Source organism: Prionailurus bengalensis, chromosome A3 (assembly GCF_016509475.1).
Source record: "Prionailurus bengalensis isolate Pbe53 chromosome A3, Fcat_Pben_1.1_paternal_pri, whole genome shotgun sequence".
NCBI lineage: Eukaryota > Metazoa > Chordata > Mammalia > Carnivora > Felidae > Prionailurus > Prionailurus bengalensis.
Window position 1 is genome coordinate 126,988,891 of NC_057354.1, and position 27,711 is coordinate 127,016,601.

A 27,711-nucleotide genomic window follows, 5' to 3' on the forward strand; every position below is an offset into this window, starting at 1 on the left:
AGAGCTATTCATATAGAATATAAAGAACTCTACCTGCACTACCCACACCTTTGTGAGCCAGGAATCACCAAGGTGAGTGATATCCTTTAGGAAAGGAGAAAGGATTACAGGTGGCCATACAGAAAATCTGCTGAAACAGGGACCATAACTCAGGTCTCCTGAACTATTTAGCCACAAGGAAAGTCAGGGAGACATAAAAAACAAAAACAAAAACAAAAACAAAAACAAAAACAAAAACAAAAACACCTCTTGGAGTTATCGTTGTTCCCAGAACATCTCAAAAATTAGAGGCTGGTGTTAGGTACAGCAATCCACCGGGAACTGCAGCGATCAAAGGTGGCAAAGAGTAAACCCCAGTAGTGTCTATGGAAGCACAGACTGATCAGGCCAGAAACGTGGGCAACATTCCCTGAATTCACCCACTTCTCTTTTGCACCTCCACTTAACAGAGCAGGAAAGCAGGGGTCGGTAGGGAGAATTCAAGAGGTCCCTGGATTTAGACAGGGGGTGGCAAAAAATCTTGATTTTTCACTGAAGTTAGGAATCCCCCCCTTAAAAATGCAGGCAGTGGCCCAGGGCAATAAGAGCAGTACCAGTGACTTCACCCCACCAGAAATTCCAGATAATCCTGTATCATAGCAGAATTGTTGCAGGCCTCAGAAAATAATCACATAAGTTCATTGTTTCTTTGAAATCACAGTAGTAACAGACCAACTGCTAGGTCATCCTTAAGGAGCTGATAAAGAAGCACACATATCACTAAATCATAAGGTGGTTTAACTGTTTTGGTAACTGTATGCATTTCCATACAGTTGGGTTCCTTTATAGTCTGTGGCTCTTATTTTTTGTATCTGAAAGCACTGTTCTGAAAAGTGGTCCCTAGGCTCCCAGACTGCCAAAGGGGTCCCTGGCACAGAAAGGATTAAGACTCCATTAGCTAGAGATCCTGTTAAAATGTACATCACACCATGTACTCCTGTGTTCAACTCTTCAGTGACTTCCATCTTGCTCAGAGCAAACGCTCCCTTCCTCCATTTTATTTATCTGATTTCACCTCCTTCTCCTTTCTCTCTTTCATTCCCCTTGGCGTACTGGTGTCCATGCTATTCTTTAATCATTCCTGCCTCAGGGCCTTTGCACTGGTTGATCTCTGTCCCTGGAATGCTCTATCCACAGGGGATTGTATGGCTTCCCCACTCTCTTCAGGCCTGGACTCAAATACCTTCCAAATGAGCCCTTCCTCAGTTACCTTACCTAAAATACCCCCCAACGAAACTCCTATCCCCCCACTCCTTGCTATATTTTTTCTCCTTAGCATTTATCACTCCCTAAAATAGACTTAAAGACATATAATCTGTTTTTTTTATCATATTTATTATTTATTCCCCCACTCAGATATGAGCTCAGTGCAAGCAGGACTTTTTATCTGTCTTAAATACCACCATAACCCAAGTGCCTATAACCTCGTCTGACACACAGTAGGTTCTTAAAAATGATTTGTTGAATTCATTAGCACATTTGTCACATAGCTTGGCTACTGGCTGCTTCTATCCTATGTTGAATTTTAAAGTCTGTCTGTCTACTGTGCTATTGGGAGAAAAGAAAAATCACAGCAAATGTGTTTCTGAAGTTGTGGTCACCACAGAAGAAAGGCAGCTGATTTATCAGCCACTGCAGAAGGAGATGCATTTTCTTCCTTAATAAAAAGGGTTTTCATCAAAGGCGAGATAGACAAGGTCACACACACACACACACACACACACACACACACACACACACGGTTATCAGATCAAGTTATATCATAAAACAAATACAAAAAAGTAAATGGGAAAATTGGCACATGGCATACAACCAATAAAAGGCCCGTGAACCCAAGCTGCCAGAGAAGTGATGCTACTTGATAAGACCATCACACAGATTCCACCTGGCAAACGGCAGGAGGAAATGGACAGCATACAAACACATGAGTAAATGCAGGTAGCAAGTCACCACATGGACACTGCTCAACTTAGCCAGCTCTGCTGAAACGCACAGGGGCCCCTTCTAAGGCACTGTTACTCAGACTAGCAAAAATGCAGGTAGCCCTGGGAAGATCTGCAGTGGCAGGGCAGCCTTCACAGACATGCAAAGCACCTCATTCCGTGCCACACCCTGGAGCACTCTGTTTCAGTAAGAACCACCAAAGGAAAGCCTGGATTCCTTGTAGTTCCAAAATGTGAGTCGAGGACAGAGAAAGTACTATTTTATATCACATACATCCTTATATGCTCGACTCACTCACATACTGAAAAATAAAACTCTCCCAACCCCAACGACCCTTCACAACACAGCTTCTTAAAATCATCGTTTACACTCACCCTTCCTTCCTCTTGTGCAATTCTTGCCCTGACACTCCACGAAGTGTTTTTGCTGAGGGCACCTCAGGGTGACTTTTGACCAGACCTACATGTCCAAGGCATGTGTCACTGTCCACTTCCCACCTCCCAGCCACCTTCTGGCCCCTCCCAGTTCACTGGTGCCACTTGTCTGACTACTCATTCTTGGCTTCCTGTGGCACACCGGCTTCACCTTCCCAAACCTTAAATCTGGGGTCACAAAATAAAATACCTGCAGGGGCCAGGTGCCTGAAATGAAAAAAAAAGAGGACATCTGGCCACGGTGACAAGCTGCAGAGCACCGGCCCTGCTGAAAGGGGACTGCTGTCCCTTGTTTGTGCACATCAGGTGGTCGGATTGCCCAGTTTGCCAAGAACACCCACAAATCTTGTTTTTATGTGAACTTTCCCAATTTTCTAAATGTTGGCAACTATTGGTTTTAATGTTTTACCGCTGTGAGCCAAATCAAACAAATCTGTAGCCGGATACAATCTGCAGGCCTCAGATCTGGGTCACTCCAGCCCCAGGGGCTCCTCGTATCCCTCTCCTCCTCTCCCTGGGAATTTCATTATCTCCAACCCGGATCTCCCCACTACATTTCAAACTCTTGTAACTGCCTACTGGACGTGTCCATTTGAATGTCCCATTGGGACCTTAAAATAAACATGTCCACACTTCCCTTCATCCTCTATTCCCCAACATTTCTCAAATTCCTTTCCTTTCCTTGTCCCTCCCGCCTCTGCTTTAATTCAGACACTCAGTATTTTTCCATGGTTTATTACAATACACTTCTAAGTATCTTCCCTGCCTTAGACCTCCCCCCATCCCCTACTTTTGTCCATCTCAAGTTCACACTACCTTCTAAAATGTGCAGGCTTAAAGCCCTCTGATAGCTCCCTTGCCCTTCAGAATAAACTCTGGATCCAGATTGCTTGAGTCTGAATCCCAGCTTCAACAGCACTAGCTGTGCAACCTTGAGCAAATCACTGAAGTTCTCTGAGCCTCTGTTTTTTCATTTGTAAAACATGGATACTAAGTATCACACACCACATAGAGCCATCATGAAGTTTTAAAATGAGAATAAGGGCACCTGGGTTGCTCAGTTGGTTGAGGATCCAACTTCAGCTCAGGTCATGATCTCACGGTTCATGGGCTCGAGCCCCACATCGGGCTTTGTGCTGACAGCATGGAGCCTGCTTTGGATTCTCTGTCTCCCTCTCTCTCTCCCCCTTCCCCGCTCATGCATGTGTACATGCTCTCTCTTTCTCTCTCTCTCTCTCAAAAATAAACATTTAAAAAAGAAAGAAAATCTTTAAAAATGAGATAATAAAAATAAAGTTATCTGTGCTTAGTACATAGTAAATGCTCAACCAAATGTTAGCTGTCATTATGTTTCCTCATCCATTATCCTCACATTCCACAACCGAACTCAACTCTAGGACTATAAAGAATTACCTGAAATTCTCCAAAAGTACCCCCGACTTCTCACTTATCTATCTGCTCAGAATGCCCCTCAAGACTCATATTCTCTATCATATTCTCCAGAACCGAGCCCTGACCCCAGATCTCTCTCTACCCTAAAACCAGCCACTGGCCCCCTCCGCCATTGCCTGCCTCCATTGAGTATTTAACTTGCTAACCTGGAGTAGAACAATTTCCCAGAAGCCTCCACCACAGCACTGGGAGCCCCACAAAGGCAGGGCCTATTTTTTCTTAACCTTTGCAACCTTAATGCCTAGCAAGAAACAATGAATGAGTGGTCGAACTTCTTTAATCCCCAAACCAACCCAGAAAGGCTGGCATTATTATGATCCGCCATTCTGGATGAGGTTCAGAAGTGTTAAGCACACAGGAGAGACAGCGAGCCCAGTGCCGGAGCCCAGCTTTCCTGGGGAGGCCCGTGTTGGGGAAGCTGCTCACACTTTGCTCCTCTTGGCGGTGCTCTGCTGGCTGTCTTTACACACGAGGCTCATGTCCTTAAAACTAACTGTACTTCTTTTTTTTTTTTTTTTTTTTTTTAAATTTTTTTTTTCAATGTTTATTTATTTTTGGGACAGAGAGAGACAGAGCATGAACGGGGGAGGGGCAGAGAGAGAGGGAGACCCAGAATCGGAAACAGGCTCCAGGCTCTGAGCCATCAGCCCAGAGCCTGACGCGGGGCTCGAACTCACGGACCGCGAGATCGTGACCTGGCTGAAGTCGGACGCTTAACCGACTGCGCCACCCAGGCGCCCCTAACTGTACTTCTGTCTTATCCCCCTAAATAAGTGTGGGATGACGAATACGAGTTTCCATCGGCTCACGCTCTTCCCACCAAGAGCTTCAAAATATCTACAAAGTCATTGTAGATACACGCAATCAGTAAAAGAGTCAAATTTTTTCCTGTGCTTACCTCTATGAAGTATGTACACTCAGTCTTCTTTACAGTCTCCATTACAAAAATCTCTAGTAAGCCCTTATATGGCGCTTACGTTGTACCAGGCGCTGCTTTAAATATTTCATCTACCTTAAGGTAGATGCTATTATCATCCCCACTCCGCAGATGAGCAACTGAGGCCAGAGAGGTTAAATAACTTTCCCACCGTAAGGGGCAGAGCTGAGATTCAAATTTGTAGACAAGAGCAGAGGCTGTACCTGGCCTGCCAGGATTTGAGTCTCAGTCGTGCCAAGTTCTAGTTGTATACGTGGGTAAATTATTAAAATCTCTTAGATGTTTCCTTGTCTGTTGATCGATACATAAGTACATGATAGATAGATAAATAGATGATAGATACATAGATAGATAGATAGATAGATAGATAGATAGATAGATAGACAGAGATGGTATAGATAGAACAAGAAATATAATTTCACTTAAGATAAAATGATAATGCCTACCTTAAATTGCTATGAGAATGAAGCGAGTTGATATGTATACCACATTCAGAACAGTGCTCAGCACACAATGCAAGTGCTACACAGTGTTCATTATCATTATCATTATCATGTGAGTAAGAGCTGGAATTCTACACAGAAATTCTCCTCTCCGTTTGATGCTCTTTTCACTCTGCCAGGTGCACACACCTCAGCGGAACCACCTGCAACACAGGGAAGCCGGCAGGGCCGTCCGCAGGGCCCTGGTCTCCCGTGCCCCTCTCAGTACATCCCTGGCTCCATTTCAGCAAGCACCATCCTTGAGTTCACCCCCCACTCCCCTCTCAAAAGCAGCAGAAAAGGCTACAAGCTCAGTCTTTACACGCCGGTGCGAAATAAGGCCTTTGGATAGTTCCCACATCTATGAGGGTTCTTGGGATACCAGCAGGAGATACTGGGGTTGGCTCACTAAACAGACAGGATTTTTGTCCCAAGGCAATCGGTGGCTCTCAGGGTCAAAGAGAAGTCTGAAAAAAAAAAGCACACCTGGAAACAAGCAGGAACTGGGGACCTTCTGAAGGTCTGCAAGCAGAAACTACTCCTAAAGGAAAGGTCTGGTCGGGGAGCCCCTCCAGAAAGGACACATCCAGCGGCCTCTTGCAACCGGGAGCGCCAGACACATTAGGGCTTTTCCAAAGGATTGTAGAAAAGCGCTTATTGCTGCTGGAAGTAACAGACTGCTTTTGGCAAATCATAACTCCTCAGCACATTCACAACAAACCCAGAGAGCCAAGTGTCTGTTGCTGTAGTAAGCTGCCACAGTGGCTATTTCATGGGGTGAAAAAACAAAAGTTGCATTTAACGTTTTAAAAGAAACCGTCAAATAAATACGATAGTTCCTTTAGCATCCAATCCATTATCTGGAAGGTAGAAAGAAATGTTCTTCTTCACAAACATCCACATCCAGCTCCTAGAAGCTATCCTGGGAGGATTTTTTTAAAGCTTTCCCCAGGACTATCTGCTGTGACTAATTCCATACTTCATCAACATGAAAAAGAAAATAGAAATAATGAGATTCCCCAGACAATGCAAGCCAAAAAGCTTTCAGTTGGACTTGTTAAAATTAGATCTCACACCTCTCTTTTTTCCAGTTTGTTTCCTAAACGCAATCTCCTCCTTGAGTTTCCAAGTTCTCAAGACAAGGAAGAAGGAGGTGGGGCAGAGCTGGAGGGAGGAAAAGGAGAGATCCTCTGAAGAGCACAGTATCCATGAGAGAGCACAGCTCAGGACCATGCCCCAGGAGAGAGCTCTGGGCACCACCCCGGGACAGGTGCAGACTTTCCCCAGAGAAGCTGAAAGAATGTCTTCACTCCACAGAAAATAGGAACGAACACTTGAAAAAAAGCAAACTTTGTATACCCTGAAGGAAACATTGGATGGCTTTAGCTGATTTTCACGCTCAAAATTTTCCATGTCTTGAGTTTCCTACTCAAGTTAGTTTAGCAAGGGGAATTCCAAACAGGTACACGCTAGATCAATTTTGTAGCTTCTGAAAAAGTTAACAACAGAATGGTGCAAACAGGGTTTTTTTGTTGCTTGTTTGTTACATAAACAAGAGAAAAATAATGTGTACCCCCCCCCCAAGGAGCCACCTAGTTCTTTTATTTGAAATCACAGATAAGCAACACATTGAATTGCTAAAGTTCAAGTTCCTATAACATTTGATGAAAAGAGGCTAAAACAAAGAACATAACAAAAAATTAACGTGGTGGCAGATTTATTCTATAGCAGTAGTTCTCAAAGTGTGGTCAGGGGACCCCTGGGGTTCCTAAGACCCTTTAAAGGGTCCATGAGATAAAAAACTCATTTTCATAATAAACGAAGATGTTATTTTCCTGTTTACTCTCATTCTCTCATAAGTGGCCGAGGAGTTTTCCAGGGAGTATATGATGTGGGAGATCACAGACTACACAGAGAAGCAAGGCTAAGAATCCCCCTGCCTTCCATTAAACCAGACAATAAATACATTTGTAAAAATATAAAATAATGCTACTCTTGCATTGTTTTTGTTTTGAAAAAAAAATTTTTTCATAAAGATATGCCATTTATATTAACATGTAATGAGATTACTATTATTATTTTAAATGAATTAATAATTAATACTTTAACTTTTAACCTCTTTAAGATTTTATTTTATTTTAAATTTTTATTTTATTTTTTGTGAAAGAGAGACAGCACAAGCAGGGGAGGGGCAGAGAGAGAGGGAGACACAGAATCCAAAGCAGGCTCCAGGCTCTGAGCTGTCAGCACAGAGCCCCACATGGGGCTCAAACTCACGAGCTGTGAGATCACGACCTGAGCCGAAGTTGGATGTTCAACCGACTGAGCCACCCAGGTGCCCCAAGATTTTTGTTTTTTAAGTTTTTTTAATGTCTATTTATTTTTGAGAGAGACAGAGACAGAATGCGAGTGGGTTAGGAGCAGAGAGAGAGGGAGACACAGAATCTGAAGCAGGCTCCAGGCTCTGAACTGCCAGCACAGAGCCCAAGGCGGGGCTCGAACTCACAAGCTGTGAGATCATGACCTGAGCCTAAGTCAGATGCTCAGCTGACTGAGCCACCCAGGCGCCCCAGCCAAGATTTTATTTTTTAAGTAATCTCTACACCCAACAGGGGGTTCGAGCTCAAAACCTTGAGATTAAGGGTCGCATGCTCCACCAACCGAGCCAGCCAGGTGCTCCTAAAATATAACTATTTTAATTTCTAACATATATATTGATAAATGAGAGTACGCACTGCAGCAGCCAGAGTGATGGCAGGGCAGGCATTTAGAAAGTTTCTTTACTTCTTTGACCAAATTTTAGTTCAAAGGAGTGTGTATGAAACTGTAACCAAAAGAGGCATTATGCTTCCAGAAAAATCTCAAGGAAAAAATATTGCAAGCAACAGCAGAAGCCGTTGAATGGGGCTCTAAAGAAAGTGTGGAGAGATGCACCCAGTTAGTGTGGAAGTTGGACATCAAGGTCTCGTCCCAGAATATGGAGGCACCAAACTAGTTCTAGAAGACAAGGACTTTTTATTTAGAGATGGTGACATTCTTGGAAAGTATGTAAACTAAAACACATTATTGAAATGGTATCGGAGCACCTGGGGGCTCATTCGGTTAAACATCTGACTTCAGCTTAGGTTATGAGCTCACAGTTCATGAGTTGGAGCCCCGCATCGGGCTCTGCACTGACGGTACAAAGCCTGGCTTGGGATTCTCTCTCTCTGTCTCTCTCTGCCCCTCTCCCCACTTGTGCTCTCTCTCTCTCTCTCTCTCTCTCTCTCTCTCTCTGTCTCTCTCCAAATAAATTAACTTAAAAAAAATGGTACATGTAAAGCTGCCCATTCATAACTGAAGTTGTGAAATCTTTCATCATGTAGTATAATTTCTATGTCTCTCTTTTATAATAAACTAATGGTATCCAAAAAATGCTGATAGTTATAATTCACACTAACAGGAGCTTTGGGGGGGGGGGAGGTTCAATAATTTTTAAGCATGTAAAGAATCTGAGACCAAAACATCTGAGAATGCTATTTTTCATAGGATTGGAATCTCAATTTCTTTTTTTTTCATCAAATTGTTTTTATTGTGAAAAAATACACAGCACATACAATTTACCATAGTAACCATTTTTAAGGGTACAGTTCAGTGGTATTAAAAGTATTCCTGGGGCGCCTGGGTGGCTTAGTCGTTTAAGCATCCGACTTCGGCTCAGGTCATGATCTCGTGGTTTGTGAGTTCGAGCCCCGCGTCGGTCTCTGTGCTGATAGCTCTGAGCCTGGAACCTGCTTCGGATCCTGGGTCTCCCTCTCTCTCTGCCCCTCCCCTCCTCATGCTCTGTCTCTCTCTCCTTCTCAAAAATAAATAAACATTAAAAAAAATTTTTTTTTAAATTCCTAACATACAACCATCAGTACCTTCTATCTCCCGAACTCTTTGCATCTTGTCAAACTGAAACTCTATACCCAGTTACTACTTGTCTGTGGTTTGTCTACTTCTGTGCCATCAGCTGAGCTGCTCACACCAGTGAGCACACCTGTGGGGCACGTGTCTGAGTGCACGGTGTGTGGAGCAGGACCCTGCTGCCAGGGGAGAGAACGGCCACCTCTCTTCTACACCTCCCAATCCTGGAGTTCCAGTACGAACCTTCTAGCTTCCCACCCTTTACAACTTGCCTCTGCATCTGTGGGCATTCTGAAACCTAACCCCGGTGTCTAATAAATGCTTACGTAGGATTTATCTCTGAGTGGCGAACCCTACCGTATGAGGGAAGGGCTGTAAAACAGGGCTGGCTTGTGCAATTTTAAATGATGTTTCTGGCTGACAGCAGCAACTGGCCAAAAGCAGCTAAAAGCAAACCCATTCGTTTAGGACCACATAGCACAACTTCATCCTATACTCTCGGCTTCTAAGCCCCACATAAAGGACACTGGAAGAGAAGGCAAAATGCACTAGAGCATCCACATTTTAAGTCTGGGGGGCACCGGGAGAAGAAAACTTGGTGCCCCTCACCACAAAGATGCACGACACTGACATGTGCTTTTTAATCAGATCAGGAAGTCTGGGGAAACTGCATAAAAGGTGAAGTTCTCAGGCATCATATGAACTTCCATGAGGTTCCTATTTTTGCATATCCAGAGACCCTATCCTGTAGATTTGTGATCTAAGGAGATGGTGAGAAAAGATGGGCTTATGGAGATCCTTTCACTCTTTGACAGAGATGATTGGTAGATGATCGATAGATTAGATAGATAGATACATAGATAGATAGATAAAGATTAGGTAGGTAGGACACTGCCACACAAAGATACTTTGCATTTACACATTTAGCCCGGAGGAGAAGAAGAGTCAACCCTGAAATAGCCCCAGGGCTAAATCATGACCAGGCATTGTCTAATCACCAAGAGGAGGAGGGTAGGAAGAGGTTTGAAGTCAGCAGCCTCATGAGGGTACCACACTTAGAATACTGGGAATTTTAAAAACCCACAAGAAAAACACGGCACAGAAGGTATATTTATTGACCTCAAAGACAAGCATACTGATATAACCTTTTGCCAGAACCCAGGCGCCTCCTCTCAGTCCAGACCTACCAACCACAGTCTGTAGCTACCAAGTTCTCCCATCCCTCTGGCCAATTAAATTGTTTACCTTAAGTAAATCCCAGGAAATGCTTTTAGGGTCACCTTGGCACGTCAGTCAGGGCTTAAGAAAGCCAGAGCAGTCCACAGCAGAATGAAAGTTACACAATGTGGGCATGTTTGGGGCGCCTGGGTGTCAATCGGTTGAGCATGTGACTCGTGATCTCATGGTCAGTGAGTTCAAGCCCCGAGATGGGCTTGCTGCTGTCGACCTGTCAGCACAGAGCCTTCTTGGGATCCTCTGCCCCCCTCTCTCCCTGCCCCTCCCCCGCTCATGCTCTCTCTCTTAAAAAAACCAAAAACCAAAACAAAACAAACAAAAAACAGGGTATGTTCAAACCCCAAATTTTAGTCTGCTGGCATTCTTTTATCTCACCACAATAATTATTTCCCAGGAGAGAAGTCAGCATTCCTGAAAGAAGTCATGAGGAAGCAGCAAATGTCTTAACTGATCTGGGGGTATCTTTCAGTTCTATGGTCCTATCTATATTCTCATTCCACACAGCTACAAATTGATCGCTTTTTCAAGGCCCCATCAGGCTACCTGTGATGTTCATTCTTGATCTTTAAGTCCAGCATATTCTGGTAAACCTGGGTCCCCAGGTATCTCTCCTGAATCTTTTCATAAGATACCCATGGGTAAGGAGGAAGAGTCTCACGTGATGAAGAGCAGGTGGTGAGGGATTCCACCGAGACACAGAGAGTTGGCTTAGCCATACCCGGGGCTCTCCACCAGGCCTCACTCCCACATATCTCGGTGGGGCTCGGCATCTCCACACCACCAGGCCTATCACTGGTGTCTCTCCATTTAAGGCAGTTGGTAATCATCAAAGAGCAAATGCTTCAAATCTCACCACAAATGTTCCACATACCCACTCATAGTTCTCCTAATTCAATTTATGAAAACGATCCAAATTAACACATCCGAATGATACGACTGAAGAAAAGTATCCATAGACAGATCACCTATTTTTTTTTTTAAATCAGAAAATCACCAGGCTGTGAGGAAAACAAGAACAAAAACAAACAGAGAAGGACAAGAGATAAGCTCAAATTTCCCCAGCAGTTAGTGACAAAGCCAGAACAGGATTCACATTTCTAATCTTCTAGAAGTGCAAGTGGCATATAACTCCAAACACAGAGACGTGGACGTGTTGGTTCACTGAGGACATGGGTGCAGTTCCCTAACCTCGGCCAGGGTGGCTTCCACACAGACGGGCATAGCCTCACACCTCATCCGGCACCTGCTCAGTCTCTCCAGTCCCTTTCAGAACCAACCTGCACAGATGTGGCCTCCACTTCCTCCCCTCGCACTCTTTTTCACTTGGTCCGAGCTGGCTTTAGGTCCTAACTCTCTGACACTCCAGTCAAGGAGGCTCCCAACTGCCACGCCTGAGCCTCTCTGATCTGTTCTTCACAGGTGATCTTGCAGAAATATGAATTGGCTCCTGATACTCTCCTACAAATCCGTGAGCTCCTTCCCACAGACCCCTGGATAAACTCTAAGGTCCCCAATCTGGCATAAAGGGTGCGGCATGATCTGCCCTTGTCCTCCTCTCCAGCCTCAACCCAGCCACCCAACCCAGCTCTCCAGAAGTTCCTCCAAGGCTCAGTGTGCATCCTTGCCTTCAAAGCTTCACATCCCTCCGCAGCCTGGAATTCTCATTTGATAAACTTCTCATTTGATCAACTCCTGTCCATCCCTCCGAATGAAAAGTCTCTTCCTCAGAAAGGTCTTCCCAGCTCCCACATCTTAACTAGTGCCTTCCCCATCCTTATTCTTCTCTCCTAGGAAGTTGTTTAGAGCACCTGCCAATCCTTAAATGTTTGTTTCCTTTTTTAAAATGTTTTCATCTTTTTTTTTTTTTTTAGAGAGAAAGAGAGTGAGAGCATGAGCAGGAGAGGCATAGAGAGAGGGAGACACAGAATCTGAAGCAGGCTCCAGGCTCTGAGCTGTCTGCACAGAGCCCGACACGGGGCTCGAACCCACAGACTGCGAGATCATGACCTGAGCTGAAGCCGGACGCTTAACCAACTGAGCCACCTAGGCACCCCTAAATGTTTGTATTTCTTTGTTTAATATCTGTCTCCCCATCCACCTCCCACCCCTACATGTCTGTTTTTTTTACCACAGCATACTAGCACCTAACAGTGCCTAACGCTGGGTAAGTACTCCAATCCTTGTGGAATGAATGCTTATACATATTTTTATATGTAAAGAGGATACATATGATTACATAAGTTCATTGTTAAGTCAACATTGATAAGCATCTGCTAGAAGGTCAGCTGAGCCCAGATGATCTGCTCAGGATGATGAGCAAGAGGCTTTCATTCACCAGGGACCTCCTCAAGCACACTGAAGCCAGCTGCTATCAACATTAACTGCTAATCTGTAACATTATTAGCTAAAAGCAGATGTTAGCCCCTTATCATTCAACATGTGTGCAATTAAAGATAATTTTAAAGGGTACCTACTCCAAGCAAACCATGGTGCAAGGCTCTGCAGGATTCCAAGGAGAGCAAGACCCCCTTGCCCACAAAGAAATGATAAGAGAAAGAAAAATGATAAAGGAAGGCAGGGACGGAAATTCTTCTAAGTCAGATTCTACATTTGATTGCACATTCTCAACATTGTTATTGAATTCGTAATTGGGATTTCTCTCCACGTTTCCCATACCAGGCTCCTGAATGCAAAAATAAAACAACAGCAATAAATATTTTCTCCTCCTTCCCTGTGCCTCCTGACTGCCAAGAGCAGTGCCAGTTTCAGGATGAAATTCACAATCAGCCACCTCCAAGGACCCTCCACATCCATGACCTTACTGGAGAGGCAGATGGATAATGTCTTTGGAGTCAGAAGACCCCTTGCTATGACCAATTCCAAGTGGCTCACTTTGCCTTGTTTTCTTCATCTGCAACTTGGGCTTCCAAACCACCACCTGTCCATTGCTTATCACACTCTGTTACTAGAACTTAAATGAGATAACCCTGCGAAAGTTTCTGCAAACTATAGTAGGCTATACAAATGTGACAGTTTGTGACTTTTATCAGGCAAATATTTAGCATCTTGTATTGACCTGTCTCGTGCTTGTTAACCTTGAGTTTCCAGGTCCACTGTGTGTTCAGGCTCAGAGAACACACATCTTTTATTCTGCCTGCCCTTGGTATCTGCAGTACTGGGCACATGGCACCCACACAATAGATTCTCGTAGGTTGGTTACTTATTGGCTTTCTTGACGGATTTGACTCAGAAGACAAAGTGTTCTACGATTTTTCTGGATTTCTCATGGATAAGAAGCACTTTTTCTGGAAATAGCCATAATGTTTACCTAGCCCATGATCTTTATGATCCGTCTTCCTTTTTCCCAATTACATTGGAAAGAAGACTTTTTTGGCAAAAGCCAAAAGAACATTTCTCTAATGCAGTTTTCAAGGTTCCTTCTAAGGATGAGACAGAGGCCAAAAAGTCACTCGGTAACAGCGAGTCACATCTGGTTAGCATAGGGCACAGTGTTGGGGCTGCAGGGATGAACGAGGAGTGCAGAATTTCACAGTCGCTCTGCACCCAGACTGCCAGGGATAGAATCTCGGCTTGACATAGTCCTACTTGTGTGATTTTGCACAAGTCATTTCATTTCTCTCTCTTTTTTTCTCATCTAAAATGGGGTGATAATTGCTACACTTATCGTGGTGAGCATTGTGTGATGTATGGCATTGTGAAATCACTATGTTGTATATCTGAAATTAATATAATATTGTATATCAACTATACTGCAATAAAAATAAATAAATATTTAAAAACTAAAATAGGTAATAATAGACCCCCAACTCCAAAGGTTGCCATCTGGATGAAATGAGTCAATACATCGAGAGCTTTTAGCATAGTGCCTAGTAGAGGGTAATAACAAATATTAGACATCTAGATCTTGTAGCTAAAAAGACTGAGAGTCAAGAGATGAAAAGTGACTTAAGTCCAGGAGCCATAAAGAGATTGAAACCAGGGCTGGACCGCACATCCTTGTGGGCATTTCACCCAAGTGGCACTCTGGAGAATCTACCTTCCAGAAACCTGAGAAGCAAGGGCAGTAAAGACACCCACCTTCCCCTCTGCCTGGAACTACCCTGGATAGCTGCCCCTGCCTGCTAGTGGGACCCCCAAGCCCAGCCTCCTCTTTTGATCTTCCATGGGACTCAGAATATACCTAGAGGGCTCCCACCTAGTGCTGGCTCCCCAGAAACACTGTGACGAAAAAGGAAAGCCTCACTCCCTAATGGGGTTGTTCTGAAGATTAAATGAGATAATGCCTGGAAAAGTGCCGAGAAGAGTAGCTGGCATATGGTATGCAGTCAATAAATGTTCTCTATTAAAAAAAAAAAAAAAAAAAAAAAAAAGGAGGAGGAAACCCTGTGGTGCCTGCTCTCTCAAAGCTGCACACATTCCAACCCCAAATGCCAGACACAGGGCAGATTGAGATCTCGGGTAGAAGAGAGGGACGCAGAGTCCTGGAAGAATTACAGCAAAGGGCAAAATTCACTTAAGATAGAGGAGGTGTCTGGAGTCCCCATTCTTCTCCATCTTTCTTTAAAAAAACAATAAGGAAGAAGGAAAAATACTTAGCTGGTGCTTTGCTGGCAAACCCAAGCGTCAGAGTATTGGATTTTTAATATTTTAATATTTCTAAACAGAGCGAAGACTGCCTCCACCCCCTACCCTAATTATTTTTATACACTTGACCAGCAAAAGCTTGGCTTTGCCGCACTGATGAATGGGCTTATTCAGGCTGGTTTTCCAGGTAAAAATGGCTCAGACACAAGCCGGAATTAAAACAGATCCCACAAATCTCCTTAGAATATTCACCACCTGCTTTGGATTCAGAGTTCTTAAGCACTTCGGGACCACCTTCTCCTCCCTACCCCAATATTGACAATCCCTAGTTGTGAAAAACACAAATTTGGTATCAGATCAAGAGAAGGAAGGAATCTGGTGGAAAAAAGAAAAGGAAGAACAGAACTAGACAGAACAGAGATTCATGTCGTGCTGCGCATCCCCCAGAGCAGAGCCCAGGGCCTAGCCCAGGGGGAGCTGGTTGTAAAGGCAAAGTGATGAATCCACGTCCCCGCGGAATTTAGCACCCAGGGAAGGAGGGAAACCGACATATTACACCAAATTCAACCACAAAATCAACTCCGCCCTCTTTCAGCCTGAACTATGTGGGGAAGAGAAGCACCAGGGCATCTCCCTTTAGCAAAGGGGCAGGTGCTCAGGAAAATGCTTGCTTCCTGTTTACCTGGGCAAGGTATTTGCAAGTAGTCTAAAAAGGGGGGAAACACACACGGTTCTATGCAAATAGTTATGCAAATCACTTAAGCAAATACATGAAAAAGGGAGGGGAAGGTTTCCGATCTGGTTTTCCTCACCTGCCCCACTCCTCAAAGGGTAAGATGAAATACAAATCCAGGAGCGGAAAGAACTTCAAGTCCGCTCTCTATGAAGACCAGGCACAACCCCGCTCCACCCGCTCACGCTCTGGCCTCAAACCAGAGCCCCGGGGTTATTCAGGTGGGTGGAGGCGGTTCTTCGCTGTCCTCCACCCCTGCCGCGGGCTGCCGGAGTTAGACTACCGGCTCGGTCTCCCTTGTGGAAATGTGTGTGACCGCAAGGACGCAAAAGGTGCTCCTTTCCCAAAAGACATGGGGAGAGACAGAGCGGGGAAGGCAGGGGGAGGGGGGGACGGGCGGGGAGACCGAGCCCTGCAATGCGAAAGGCTCCCAGCCCGGCTTGCCGCGGCTCCTGCCGGAAGGTCTGGCTTGCTCACCAGCCCATTCACATGTACAGGTCCGGCAGCTACCCCGAGGAGCGCGGGAAAGGGAAGTTCCCGACCCCCCACCACCTTTGCAAAACCGAGGAGTCGGCGGGCGAGTCTACATGGGCCCTGCAAGCCCCAAGCGTCTCCCACCCCGAGCGCCCCGGCAGTCCGTGGGCGCAGCGCCGCACCAGGACAAGGGCCCTGGGTGCGCTCTTCCCTGCAACTGTCGCGGGGCGCCTTGCACCGCTGTAGGGCAAAGGGGAGGGGAGGACTGCCAGGAAAGAAGGCGGAGCAGGAGGCCGGGGAAGCACTTACATTCGCCAGGAAAGCGCCTCCTCTCGAGGAAGAGAAGGAAAGGCTTCCCGGCTAAGGAAACGCCCCAGGGATGCCCTACGCAAAGTGCCGCCTTCCCCCCCGCCCCCCTCCGCTCCCCGACTCTCCCGCCTCCGGTCCGTCCTCTACCCCGCAGCTACCCACCCCACGTCCCAAAGAGGATCCTAGATACCCTCCCGAGGCCCTCAGAGGGGCCCAGCCAGTTTCGCCACCCGCAGCTCGAGCAACAGGCGGATCTTTAGGACTACCAGCGACGGCGGGCTCCGAGGACCGGAGGATGAGGGGCGCCGCGAGGCAGGCGCCCAGCAGAATGCAAAGTCCCTGCGGGCCTAGACCTGCGCGGTCTTGCCCCCGTGACCTGGCCCGCGGGGCTGCTGGGGCAGCAAAAGGTGGGGAAAGTTGCGGGGTCGCACGGGGAAGTCGCCGGAGTGCGCGCGGAGGAGGGGACAGGAGCAGGTACCTGCAGGAGTCCCGGCGCCTCGAGCTCGCTCCGCTTTGCGACGCCGCCTGCCCGCGCTGCAGGAATCAGGCCTCGCCGCGCGGCCCCGCGCCCGCCGCGGCGGCGGCGAGGAGAGCGGGGTGGCCCGCCTGAGTCCGTCGGTCCGTCCCGCCCGGCGGGAGCTAGGCGCCTGGGAGCCGCGAATAGGGCGGGGCGGGGCGGGACGGGGCGGGGCCGGCCGCTCGGCCGCCGCCCCATTGGTCGGGCTTCGGCAGCCGCCTGGCTTCGGGCCCTCCGCCCGCGCTCCCAAGGCGGAGGGCCCGGCGCTCAGACGCCGGCTATTGCAGGTTGCGGGACTCAGGCCGTGCGACCCGCGGATGCACGGAAAGACAGACAGGCGGCCTTGCGGGGCGCGCGCCCCCGCCCAGGCCCGAGTGCAGAGTCACCCCCGGAGCCGCGTGCCCTGTCCGGGTGGGAGCAGGAGCGCGCCCAGTGCCTCCTACCTGCGCGCCCTCCGGGCTGGAGCCGCGACCCAGCGGGAGACCGACCACCTCATTCCGCGGCCCCGGCGCCTCCCGCAACAGCCTCTCCAGAAGTCGCGACCCAAGCGACACTCTGTACATTGGCCGGGATTCTCTTAGGAAGTGCCGAGGCCCCAACTTGTTTTAAAACAAAGTGCGAAGAAAAAAACGGCCCCGGTCCTGCCTGTTTACCAGCCGCCCCGCTGCCCGAAGACTCCTGCACGGTGCAGAACAAGACTGTTTCTCACGCTCCGTTCCTCGACTTACCTACCAAGTCACATGCACTGAGCGAAAGGGTGACGAGTCGAGTCTCCTTCCCGAAGGATGGAAGAGAGGTCAGAGGGAGATGCCTTCGGCCGAGGTTGAGGAACAAACCCGGGCCTCAGCGAGGGCGGCGTGCGGTCCAGAAGGCGTCGCGGGCCCCTCTGCAGTGAGCAAGAACTCAGTGAACCGCCCGGAGGAGAAATGGGACGCTCGGGGACCCACCCCCGCGCTCCCCCGCCCGCCCCCAAACTGCAGATTTTTAAGTTGTGCAGACTTGCAATAATTCCTCAGAGCCAGCTGCTCCAAGCTGTAGGCTCCCAGTGTTCCTGGGTTCCCGCCCCACATCACGCAGTGGAGCAGCCGCCCCCAACCCAGCACCTGCTGACCACTGGCCTCTGACTAGCACCTAGCAAGACCACACAGAGTGAAGTTCCAGGCCCTGAACCAGGCACATGAGAGAGGACAGGGGCAAAGGGATGTACGGAAAAGGTGAAAGACACCTTCTTTGACCTCATCCAAGTACCGGCTGATGTCTTTGGATTTTCCCATTGTTTTTGTTTGATCAAAACCCACAATAGGAACCAAAAGGAGCAATGTTTACAGTATCTGGTAGGCTAAAAGGGGGTGAAATCTGCTCCTTACAGGGATAAGGATAGTAGCAAGCAGGAATGGCAGAGGAGAAGAGAAAGCACAACGCAGTCTTTCCTCAGACACCAGCATTTTCATTTGGCTCATGGAAGGCAAGGTGGGAACGCAAGTGACTGGAGAACAGCTATTGGGGGCCCTCTGTCCCTAATCCCATTGTTCTTTGGCTCCCCCAAGCCTGTCCCCTGTTGTGGAAGAGGATCCAAAGCATTTGTCTACACTGCTGTTTGCAAGCCTCTGAAGAAGGTAATTTGCATATGCAATCATGATGTTTAGGGTAAGATCTAAGATTATTCTAAAAATACATTTATATTTTATCAGCACCTAAGAAGAATGCTTCCAAATCTCTCCCAGCAGTTAGCTATTTAATCATTTTAAATCACTAAGTTATCCAAAAAGTCCAACGTTGTTTACTTGAGAATGAAATATGTTCAGAATCTTCCAAGCACTGCAGAAGGCATCTGCAGTGCAGAAGAGTCAGGGAGCAAGGTCTTTCTCATGGGTCCGGATGGCACCTGTGAACTGGAGGGAAGGCACCCATGGTGGAGGTCAGAAAGCACCCCCACATGGCATCTGTGAAATCTGGAGACAGAAAGGACAGGCCTCCACTATGGCCATATGGGGGTGGGGTGTAGAAGGGGCACAGATTTAAGAGACAGACTGGGGTTCTCATCATGCAGTACCCTAGGGGGAGCCCCATAAGCAAGTCACTTAGGGAACATGGTGTTTCTTCTTTTATAAGAAAACTTCCTCCCTTACAGATGATCATGTGAAGCATATAGAATAATAAACAGGAAAGCATTGTATGGACCATAAATTACATGTCTATTCCCCCAAAGTTCACCCCTGACAGTTTACCAAGGTTGGGCCAGGCAAAGTGGCAAATGCATTCATACACACACACACACACACACACACACACACACACACACACACAGAAAACCATGTTCTCCATCACCGCCCCCTCCTACTAGGGCTTCTTCCTCTGACCTCAGTCTCTGTTGCCACAGTGCCTGCTCTGATCCACTTGACTGCCTCTTTCCTCCCACACACCCATCTCCTTCCTACACCATCTAAATGTCTTTATGCCACATGATATGACCCCATCCCCTTTTCATTATCCATGGACATAGAAAAGCATCTGGGCAAGCCATGCATTAACCTATAAGGGATTCATCATCAGCTGACAATAGTACTCACTCCTCCATAGTTTCCAAAGAGACTCCCAGAGGCATTGAAGACATCTCAAGCAAATGTGGGCCCAATGCAGTTTGTCTTCTAGGCTTCCATATTCTTTCCTGCTCTGGACACTCTTTTTAAGGTCTTTCTCTCTTATCCACTTACCCACTGTCCATGTTCTCCCTCTCCTCTTCCCTCCCAAACCTTTTCCTGACCCTTCGTTGTCTCTAAAATCCAAATGACAGAAACCCAGCTGAATGTCACCGCTGTAAGTAAGGGAAGTACTGATTTGCTTTTTAAATGGAAAAAGGTCTACGTGTGAAAATGAAGGTGTTCTCACCTCTGGCAAGAAGATGGTGAGTGAGGAAGCATTGGTAATAGTGGCTAACATGGATTCCATTGGTTCCGCTTATTGGCTTCCCTTTAGACAGCAGCCTGAGTGTCACTCCAGCCCATCTCAGGATGTGAAACACAATTCCCCCAAAGTGCCAGTGTTTTTCATGTCGCCCTGCACTCACAGTGGTCTCCCTCTGCTTGGAATATCCTTCCCAACCTGCAGCCTTCTTTGCTCAAGCAACTCACTTTCTCTTAGGAGACCATTCAGTTTCTAATCACTACCCTCTGGAAAGCACCCACCTCCCCACACCCCCACCCACCCTGGGCTGTGTACCTCCTCTCCATGCTCCCTCAATGCCTTTAGCTTCTTGCTTAGGTAGCACCCACCATATTGAATTTTCATTGTTTATCTTCAACCAGGCAATGAGCTCCTTGAAGGCTGAATTTCTAGGACCTTTCATAGGGTCTGCATATTTGTGCAGTGAATTACTGAAGGCTCCGTCATAGGACTGCTCAGCTCCATGTGCTTCTGATGGGAAGTGATATACTGTATTTCTTCCATCAGGTAAAGAGAAAACATATAAACCATCACATCAATCTCTGCTTGGATGCCAGGCAGGTCAAGACTAAATGTAGTTGGGGCACCTGGGTGGCTCAGTCGGTTGATCATCCAACTCTTGGTTTGGGCTCAAGTCATGATCATGGTTTTGTGAGTTGGAGCCCTGCATCGGGCTCTGTGCTGGCAGTGCAGAGCCTGCTTGAGATTCTTCTGTCCCTCTCTCTGCCCACCCCCCACTTGCACTGTCTCTGTCTCTCTCAAAATAAATAAACTTAAAAAAGATAAGAAAAAAAAAGACTGAGTCTAGTTAATTAGCTAGAATGCTTTTATTTCAGATAATTGCTACAATGATTTCTCTTCTTTCACAAAGTATTTGTAAGCTTACTTTAAATGTCCTGCTATATTATTTTTAGATTGAAAGTACCTTAAATATTTGTGGTGTTCAAGACCAAAGCTTGAATTCTAATCTTTCTCTGCCTCTGATCAGCTCAGCAATATCTCCTCTCAGGTTCTCTGTTTGGTTTTGAACAAGATGACCCCCAAGGTGTTTGCCAGTTCTAAAAGCCTTGCAATTCTATAGATAAAAGGACAAAATTTATAAATTATTAAAGAAAAAATCTCTGTAACAGAATATGGCTTAAGTCTTCAGGCGCAAAGGAATCCTCTTCTCAGGGAATTGGAGGTTTCCTCTGAGGACCCTTGAGCATTTCCCAAGATGAGTTCCATAGAACACCTGTGTCATGGTCAAAAGACTTTGGGCAAACACATACTGTGCTCCACTTGTCCATATGCATAATACACTTTAGCATAGTAAAGGCTTTGTCTATAAAAACACTCCAAGGGATGTGCTCATAATCTGGTTTCAACCTACCTTTTCAGTCACATTTCAAGCTCTTCACACTTTTCTTCCTGTCTCACTCATACCCACAATCCTCCCCTGCCCTGACGCACGCATGGTCCATTCTTACATTCCATCCTGACACATTAGATCCATCTTTCCCCTGTGCTCATTGTGTGCTCTCTGAGCCTTGTTCCTGCCTGAATCCTATTTCTATAATGCCCCCTCCTCTGCCTGGCAAATGCCAACTTGACCTGCAGTATCATTATCACTAGTTCTTTGAAGTTTTCGTTGACCCACAAATCATATTTAGTTGTTCCTTCTACTGGGTCCCCTTATACTTTGTACAAACCTCTAGTTACGTCATATTCTTATAATATTGTCACCTTTTTGGATTGAGTCTTCTCAAATAAACTGTGGGCTCCTTGAGGGCAGGCACTATGTGGTATTATTTATCTCAGTATCTTGAGAGCTGGGTGCATTACAGATGCTCAGTGCCTGCTTTAAGAATGAAAAGGTAGGGGTGCCTGGGTGGCTCAGTCAAGCATCCAACTCTTGGTTTCAGTTCAGGTCATGATCTCACAGTTTCATGGGTTCCAGTCCCGTGTCGAGCTCTGCACTGGCAACATGGAAGCTGCTTGGGATTCTCTCTCTTCCTCTCTCTCTGCCCCTCCCCAACTCACACTGTCTCTGTCTCTCTCAAAATAAATAAACTTAATTTTTTTTTAATTTAAAAAAGAATAAAAAGGTGGATGAATGGTGGATGGATGGATGGATGGATGGATGGATGGATGGATGGATGATGGATAGATAGGTGGATAGGTAGATGGATAGATGGATGAACTAAGGCCTTCAGACCTCAAGGAGAGTACAAGAAAGCAAACCCAGAGGTACCAAAGACCAAATGAGTCAACCTCATGGTTTTTCCTTCTTTTGGGGTGTTATACACCTATTTTAATAATCCTTCATTCCTGCAATGGAACTTAGGGTCTAGCCTTTATTTCCAACTAGAAAAGTGAACAGTTGCTGCATGGTAGAGACTGCTAGGCACAACCCCGTGATCTTTTCTGTTTCTTCAGTAATAATATCCCCAGTGGTCACCTGGATCATAAGGTGACGAACTCTTCCTGGTTTCCCTAGGATTGTCCCACTTTTAAAAACCTTAAAATCCAGGGTTTCAGGAACCTAACTAGTCCAGACAAACCAGGGTCTGGTCATCCCATTTGATGGATGCCCAGGATAAAGTCTACATGTCCAAACCTGTGGGGGAGAACTTGCCACTAGGGGAGAGCACATGACTGAGTTCTTTCCAAGGGGGTGGTGGTGGAAATGGTCTATTCAGTCTTTGGGACGGAAGGAATTTTGTATTAAAATTTCTTTTGAAAAAATATCACAACTTTTTACTGCAATGGTAGGGTGACAAGAAGGAACCAAAAGATCTTTCTGGAGGAGCAAGGTGGAAAATCAGTGCCCTACTGTCTGCTGGGAGAGCACTCTCTCAAATGCGTCCTCCTCTTCCTCTTTAATTGTAGCTGCAACTACCCATGGATGTTGGGCAGCTGCAATGACTTCATGTTTCTTGCCTTTTCCTTTTTTTTCTCTTGGTCACAGAGGATTAAATCCCTCACCGTCCTCAAGTATGGCGTATTGTCAGCAGCAGCACACACAAAGCCTCTCTCCTGTTTTTATTATTTATTTATTCCTTTATTCCCCATTCCACACATGCATTGCCAGCCCACTCTCCACAGGCAGCCATTCTAATGTGCTTATTGATAACCTTCTGTTTCCATGTGTCCTTGTACAAGGTTGCTTTGAATGCATGCATTTTTAATTTATGCAAATGGAATTTGTCCTTTATCTTAATCTTCTCGAGTGTTTCACTCCACACTGTGGTGGTTTTGACCTCCATCCTTATTGCTCTGTGTGCCTCTGGTCTGCTCCTCTTTTCCACTGTGCACATCGTCCCCTCCCCAATGACAGGTGCCCAGAATGCACCACATTCTCCACCACCACCACAGCACTGGACTGGACAACCTCACAGGCGCCCCCTTATGGACCTGGGAAGAATGGGAGAGGTGTATACATACCCAACAGCAGGATTGCTGGTCATAGGGTATGGACAGGGTTGATAGAAATATTGAAATATTTATGTACTAGTTGGTAAACACTCATGCCCTGAAGCTCCCTCAGTATCCTTCCTGTTGTCTCAGCTCCTTCTCCAGGATCCCCCAGAACTTCCCACCATCCTACAACTAAAGGGTCAATGCCTGGCCCACCCAGAACTGACAGTCTTTCTAGCAGTTGTTAAATATTTTGACTCTTGCCCCTGAATATGCACATACTTGATTCAATGGTCCCATTCCTTAGTTCTTTTTTTTTTTTAAATTTTTTTTTCAACGTTTATTTATTTTTGGGACAGAGAGAGACAGAGCATGAACGGGGGAGGGGCAGAGAGAGAGGGAGACACAGAATCGGAAACAGGCTCCAGGCTCTGAGCCATCAGCCCAGAGCCTGACGCGGGGCTCAAACTCACGGACCGCGAGATTGTGACCTGGCTGAAGTCGGACGCTTAACCGACTGCGCCACCCAGGCGCCCCCTTATTTCTTTTTTTTAATGTTTATTTATTTTTGAGAGAGAGAGAGATAGAGCGTGAGTAGGAGAGGGGCAAAGAGAAAGGGAGACACTGAATCTGAAGCAGGCTCCAAGCTATTAGTACAGAGCCCATTGTGGGACTTGAACTCTCAAACCGTGAGGTTACAACCTGAGCTGAAGTCAGACACTTAACTGACTGAGCCACCCAAGTGCCCCATTCCATTCCTTATTTCTTCATAAGGAATGAACAACAAAAAGAAACCCGAGGGTTCAGTCCAGTCTCTTGTCCTATCTTTAAGGAATTCTCAGAGCTGCAGAAATCCTGCTGATGTTTCTATCTGGATTACCAAGCTTGTATCCTTCCCAATCCTGTGCAGAAGTGTGGGAGCCAGCGGGCTGTGACCACTCTCCTGATATCAGGGCCAACCCCTGAGGCAGCGTGCCAGCAAGTGAAGCACCCTTCACTCCACACCCTGAGTCTGACCCTAGCTCTGTTCCTCTCTTGCTGTGTGACCTGGAGTATCTCACCTCTCTCTCTGACCTTCAGTCTCCTCATTGTCTATATGCTCCCTGACAGGGTGGGAGTAGAGTTCAAATAAGATAATGATATGATATAGAGCAATATAGAGGAAAGAAAAAAAAAGCCTCTTGGTATCCAACTCAGAGTAAAATTAGCTGTGTCACCTTGGCCCTCCCCGTGTCTCTCTTTCTCCCGTAGAAAATGGGGATAATTATACTGTATTGTATCCCCCAATTATTATGAGATTCCATGTGCTGCCTTGACATCTTTGAGTGTCACAGGGCCCCCAAGGCTTAGTTAAGATTCCCCTGCTCTGGCCAGATATGTCCCCCACACAGTGGGGAAGGTCTTCCCTTTTGGTTCCCCCCTTTGGTTCCCCTATTGAATGGACCAGTTGCACCCCATCTGGTCCTCAACCTAATGGGTTTTGCCTCCCTGCCAGCCTGTGGAATTGTTCAAAAAAGCCAATCGCATCCTCCTGCAGGAACCAAGAGTAGCCTCATGCTCTTGTCACTACAAAGTCTGCCTCCTTGGAGCCCCTGCTGGTTCCCCTGTGCTCCCAAGTGCTCCCAAGTGGCCCTGTGGGTTGTGGCATCCTTCTCCTCAGTGCCCACTCCCAGGAGTACACATGACTAATAACCAGTTGTCAGTCTCATCTGTCCTGTGTCGTGTGTCATGTGTTCAAGGCTCATCCTGTTTATAGCAAGAACCCTCCTTCACCAACCAAGTGACTAGGAGGTGATCAGAACAGATATCTATCTCAAAGAGTCATAAATCTGGGGCCTCCACTACTTCATGGAACTATTATATAATGCCATATACGGCCAATCATGGCCATTCTTTTTTTTTAAGTTTATTTATTTATTTTTGAGAGAGAGAGAGAGAGAGAAAGAGAGAGCACGCACAAGCAGGTGAGTGGCAGGGAGACAGGGAGAGACAGAATCCCAAGCAGACTCCACGCTGTCAGTGCAGAGCCTGACTCAGGGCTCGAACTCACGAACCATGAGATCATGGCCTGAGCTGAGATTAAGACTCGGAGGCTTAATTGACTGAGCCAGCCAGGTGCCCCCTGCAATTCCTTTATCTAAGAGAAAAATAAATAGTTTATTTGTGTGTCAGTGTGTGTATTAAGGCAAGTGATCCTTATCTCAACTGTTACAACAAATACTTCGTATTAATAAATATTACGCATACTATTTTATTTAGCTCTTGAAGATGTCATTAGGTTTTTTAAAAATTGAGATGCTTCATGATCTTTTTTCTTTCTTTCTTTTTTCTTTTTTTTTTTTTTTTAGCTTCTGAAATGTCAAGCTTTGTGGTGGTACAACATTGCATCGCAGACATTTTCACAACTTCCTTTAGGAGATCCAAATCAATGTTCGGGCTCAGGTCATTTTGTGACTGCAAAGTATGGAAAATTCTACCTTCTTCTGAACTAGCGGATAAATTTCAGGCCAGTAAATCTGCTGTACAAGACTTGGGCCCATATGCACCCTCATTCACACACAAACACACTAAAATGCCCACACCTGCATGGGTGTGCACCTACTCTCAGGAAGTTACACATATGCTTCAAATACACACACAGCCACACACAGGTACACCCTCATATCCACTCTCCAGTGGCTCCCTGAGATTGCGGAGTCCCCACGTCTCTCCTTCATCAAAGCACTAAGCTCTTATCAGTTATTAATTTCAATAACCTTGTATACTAGGCTGACGGTAGGATGCTGAGTCATAAACAGCAAGAGCAAGAAAGCCTGATAGTCGATCATTAGTCATGGAGGTGCACTCGGGGAGAGGCAGGAAGAGGGGGATCTCCTCCCAGACACGGTGTCAAAGTCAGAAGAAGAATCCTGATGAGCTGGGGGGTAAGTTGGTCATTATGAGGGCTCACCTTCATGGAGGACACTTCCATGAGAGTGTGAATTAAGCTTCTATCCAAGCCTTTGTTCTCTCTCCAAGGGTGCTCTTCTCGACAAGCTTATCAGTTGACTCAGTCCCTGCTTGTATATTTTGATGTTGCTTAGACCTCAACTTCTGGCTCTGATCCCAGTCCTTTGAGAGGCTGCTCAGAGCTGCACATAGTGTTAAGGACTTTGGGAAACACAAAGAAGGAGAAACATAATCAATGCTCTCAAAAAGTGAGCATTCTATCAGATAATCAACTGAGAAATAAATGTCGAGAGCCAGCTCTAAAAATGTATGGGTAATTTAGGAGATCTAAAATAATGCTTACTACCTGTAGAACTTTGGGAATAATAATTTCTGCCCTCAGAAACTTGTGAGCTATTTATTCGGGGATATCTTCTGATGCTCAGCAAGTCTTTATTATTTTTTCAACACTTCCCACAGAACCCCATCCAAATCTCCCTTCTAAGCCTTGGAGTGTCTCCATCTCAACTCAATCCCCAGGTCTCATCCTTAGCACATGACCTGGCCACCTGCTGACTGAGAAGATAGAGGCTGTGGGAGGTGTGGTCCCTCACCTTCCATCTTGTCCACCTCAAAGTCTCTCTGAGGCTTCCACACTTTCTCTCTCTCCTGCTTTGAAGAAAGGTGCTTATTCCGAAGTACTTAGGAGAGTCAATATAATGGTGATCAAGACATGAAAGACTATAGAGAAAGAGAATTTTAATAAATGACCACCAAGGAACAAATTATAATCCTAGAATGTCAGAGTGTAATGGAAATATGGAGTTTGGAAATATGTAGGTTTCAGAGGTATTTCTAGGGTCTACCACTTACCACCTAGTTAGCCTTGAGCATGTGACTCAACTTTCATTTATTAATTCCTTCAGCCAACATTTGAAGGTCTATTGAGTGTCAAGTGTACTAGCCATAGCTACATGAGGCATTATAAAATGAGGGGTAATAATAATACCAATTTAAAAGTTTATCTTGAGGCTTGGTGCCCCACCAAGCACAAGAAGGAATAGTAAGTGTGAATTACCTTCCACTTTCCTTCCTGGCTTATAGCACTCATGCTCCTATTCTGTATATGAAGAGGCATTTCTCATAAACAAAATAAATTTCCAGTTGGTTAATGAGAAGCATCGATATAAATCCCACATAAACTTCACACCCTTTTTTCCTCCTAACAATAAAGCACTAGGTTGTACGTAGCTAGTTGAACCACATTCTTATTCTACATAAACCATCCCAGGGACAAATCCTGCCAGATGATGACAGGAGGGACCCCTTAGGCTAGAGGCCTGGCAGCGTGGCTTCCAAATATGTTCTCCCTGACAATCAGAAGAGCTATG

At 46.2% G+C, this 27,711-nt stretch overlaps 2 protein-coding genes across 4 annotated transcripts in view; one reads left to right on the top strand and one right to left on the bottom strand.

Annotated features, from left to right (window-relative positions):
* KCNS3 (potassium voltage-gated channel modifier subfamily S member 3) overlaps positions 1–17,930 on the bottom strand; it is a 39,354-nt gene extending 21,424 nt beyond the window's left edge. The window contains exon 1 of one of the 3 annotated variants that reach the window (XM_043604486.1): positions 17,783–17,930. The gene's annotated coding sequence lies outside the window, so the exon portion shown is untranslated. Of the gene's footprint in view, positions 1–17,011; positions 17,196–17,778 lie in introns of those variants that run through there. The other 2 variants (XM_043604485.1, XM_043604483.1) reach the window with 2 other exon arrangements.
* LOC122497434 (10 kDa heat shock protein, mitochondrial-like) lies at positions 8,040–8,371 on the top strand. Its single transcript, XM_043604487.1, is given in 1 exon segment — positions 8,040–8,371. A coding segment is annotated over 1 exon segment (306 nt). The 3' UTR covers positions 8,346–8,371.
* Positions 17,931–27,711: the final 9,781 nt, after the last annotated feature.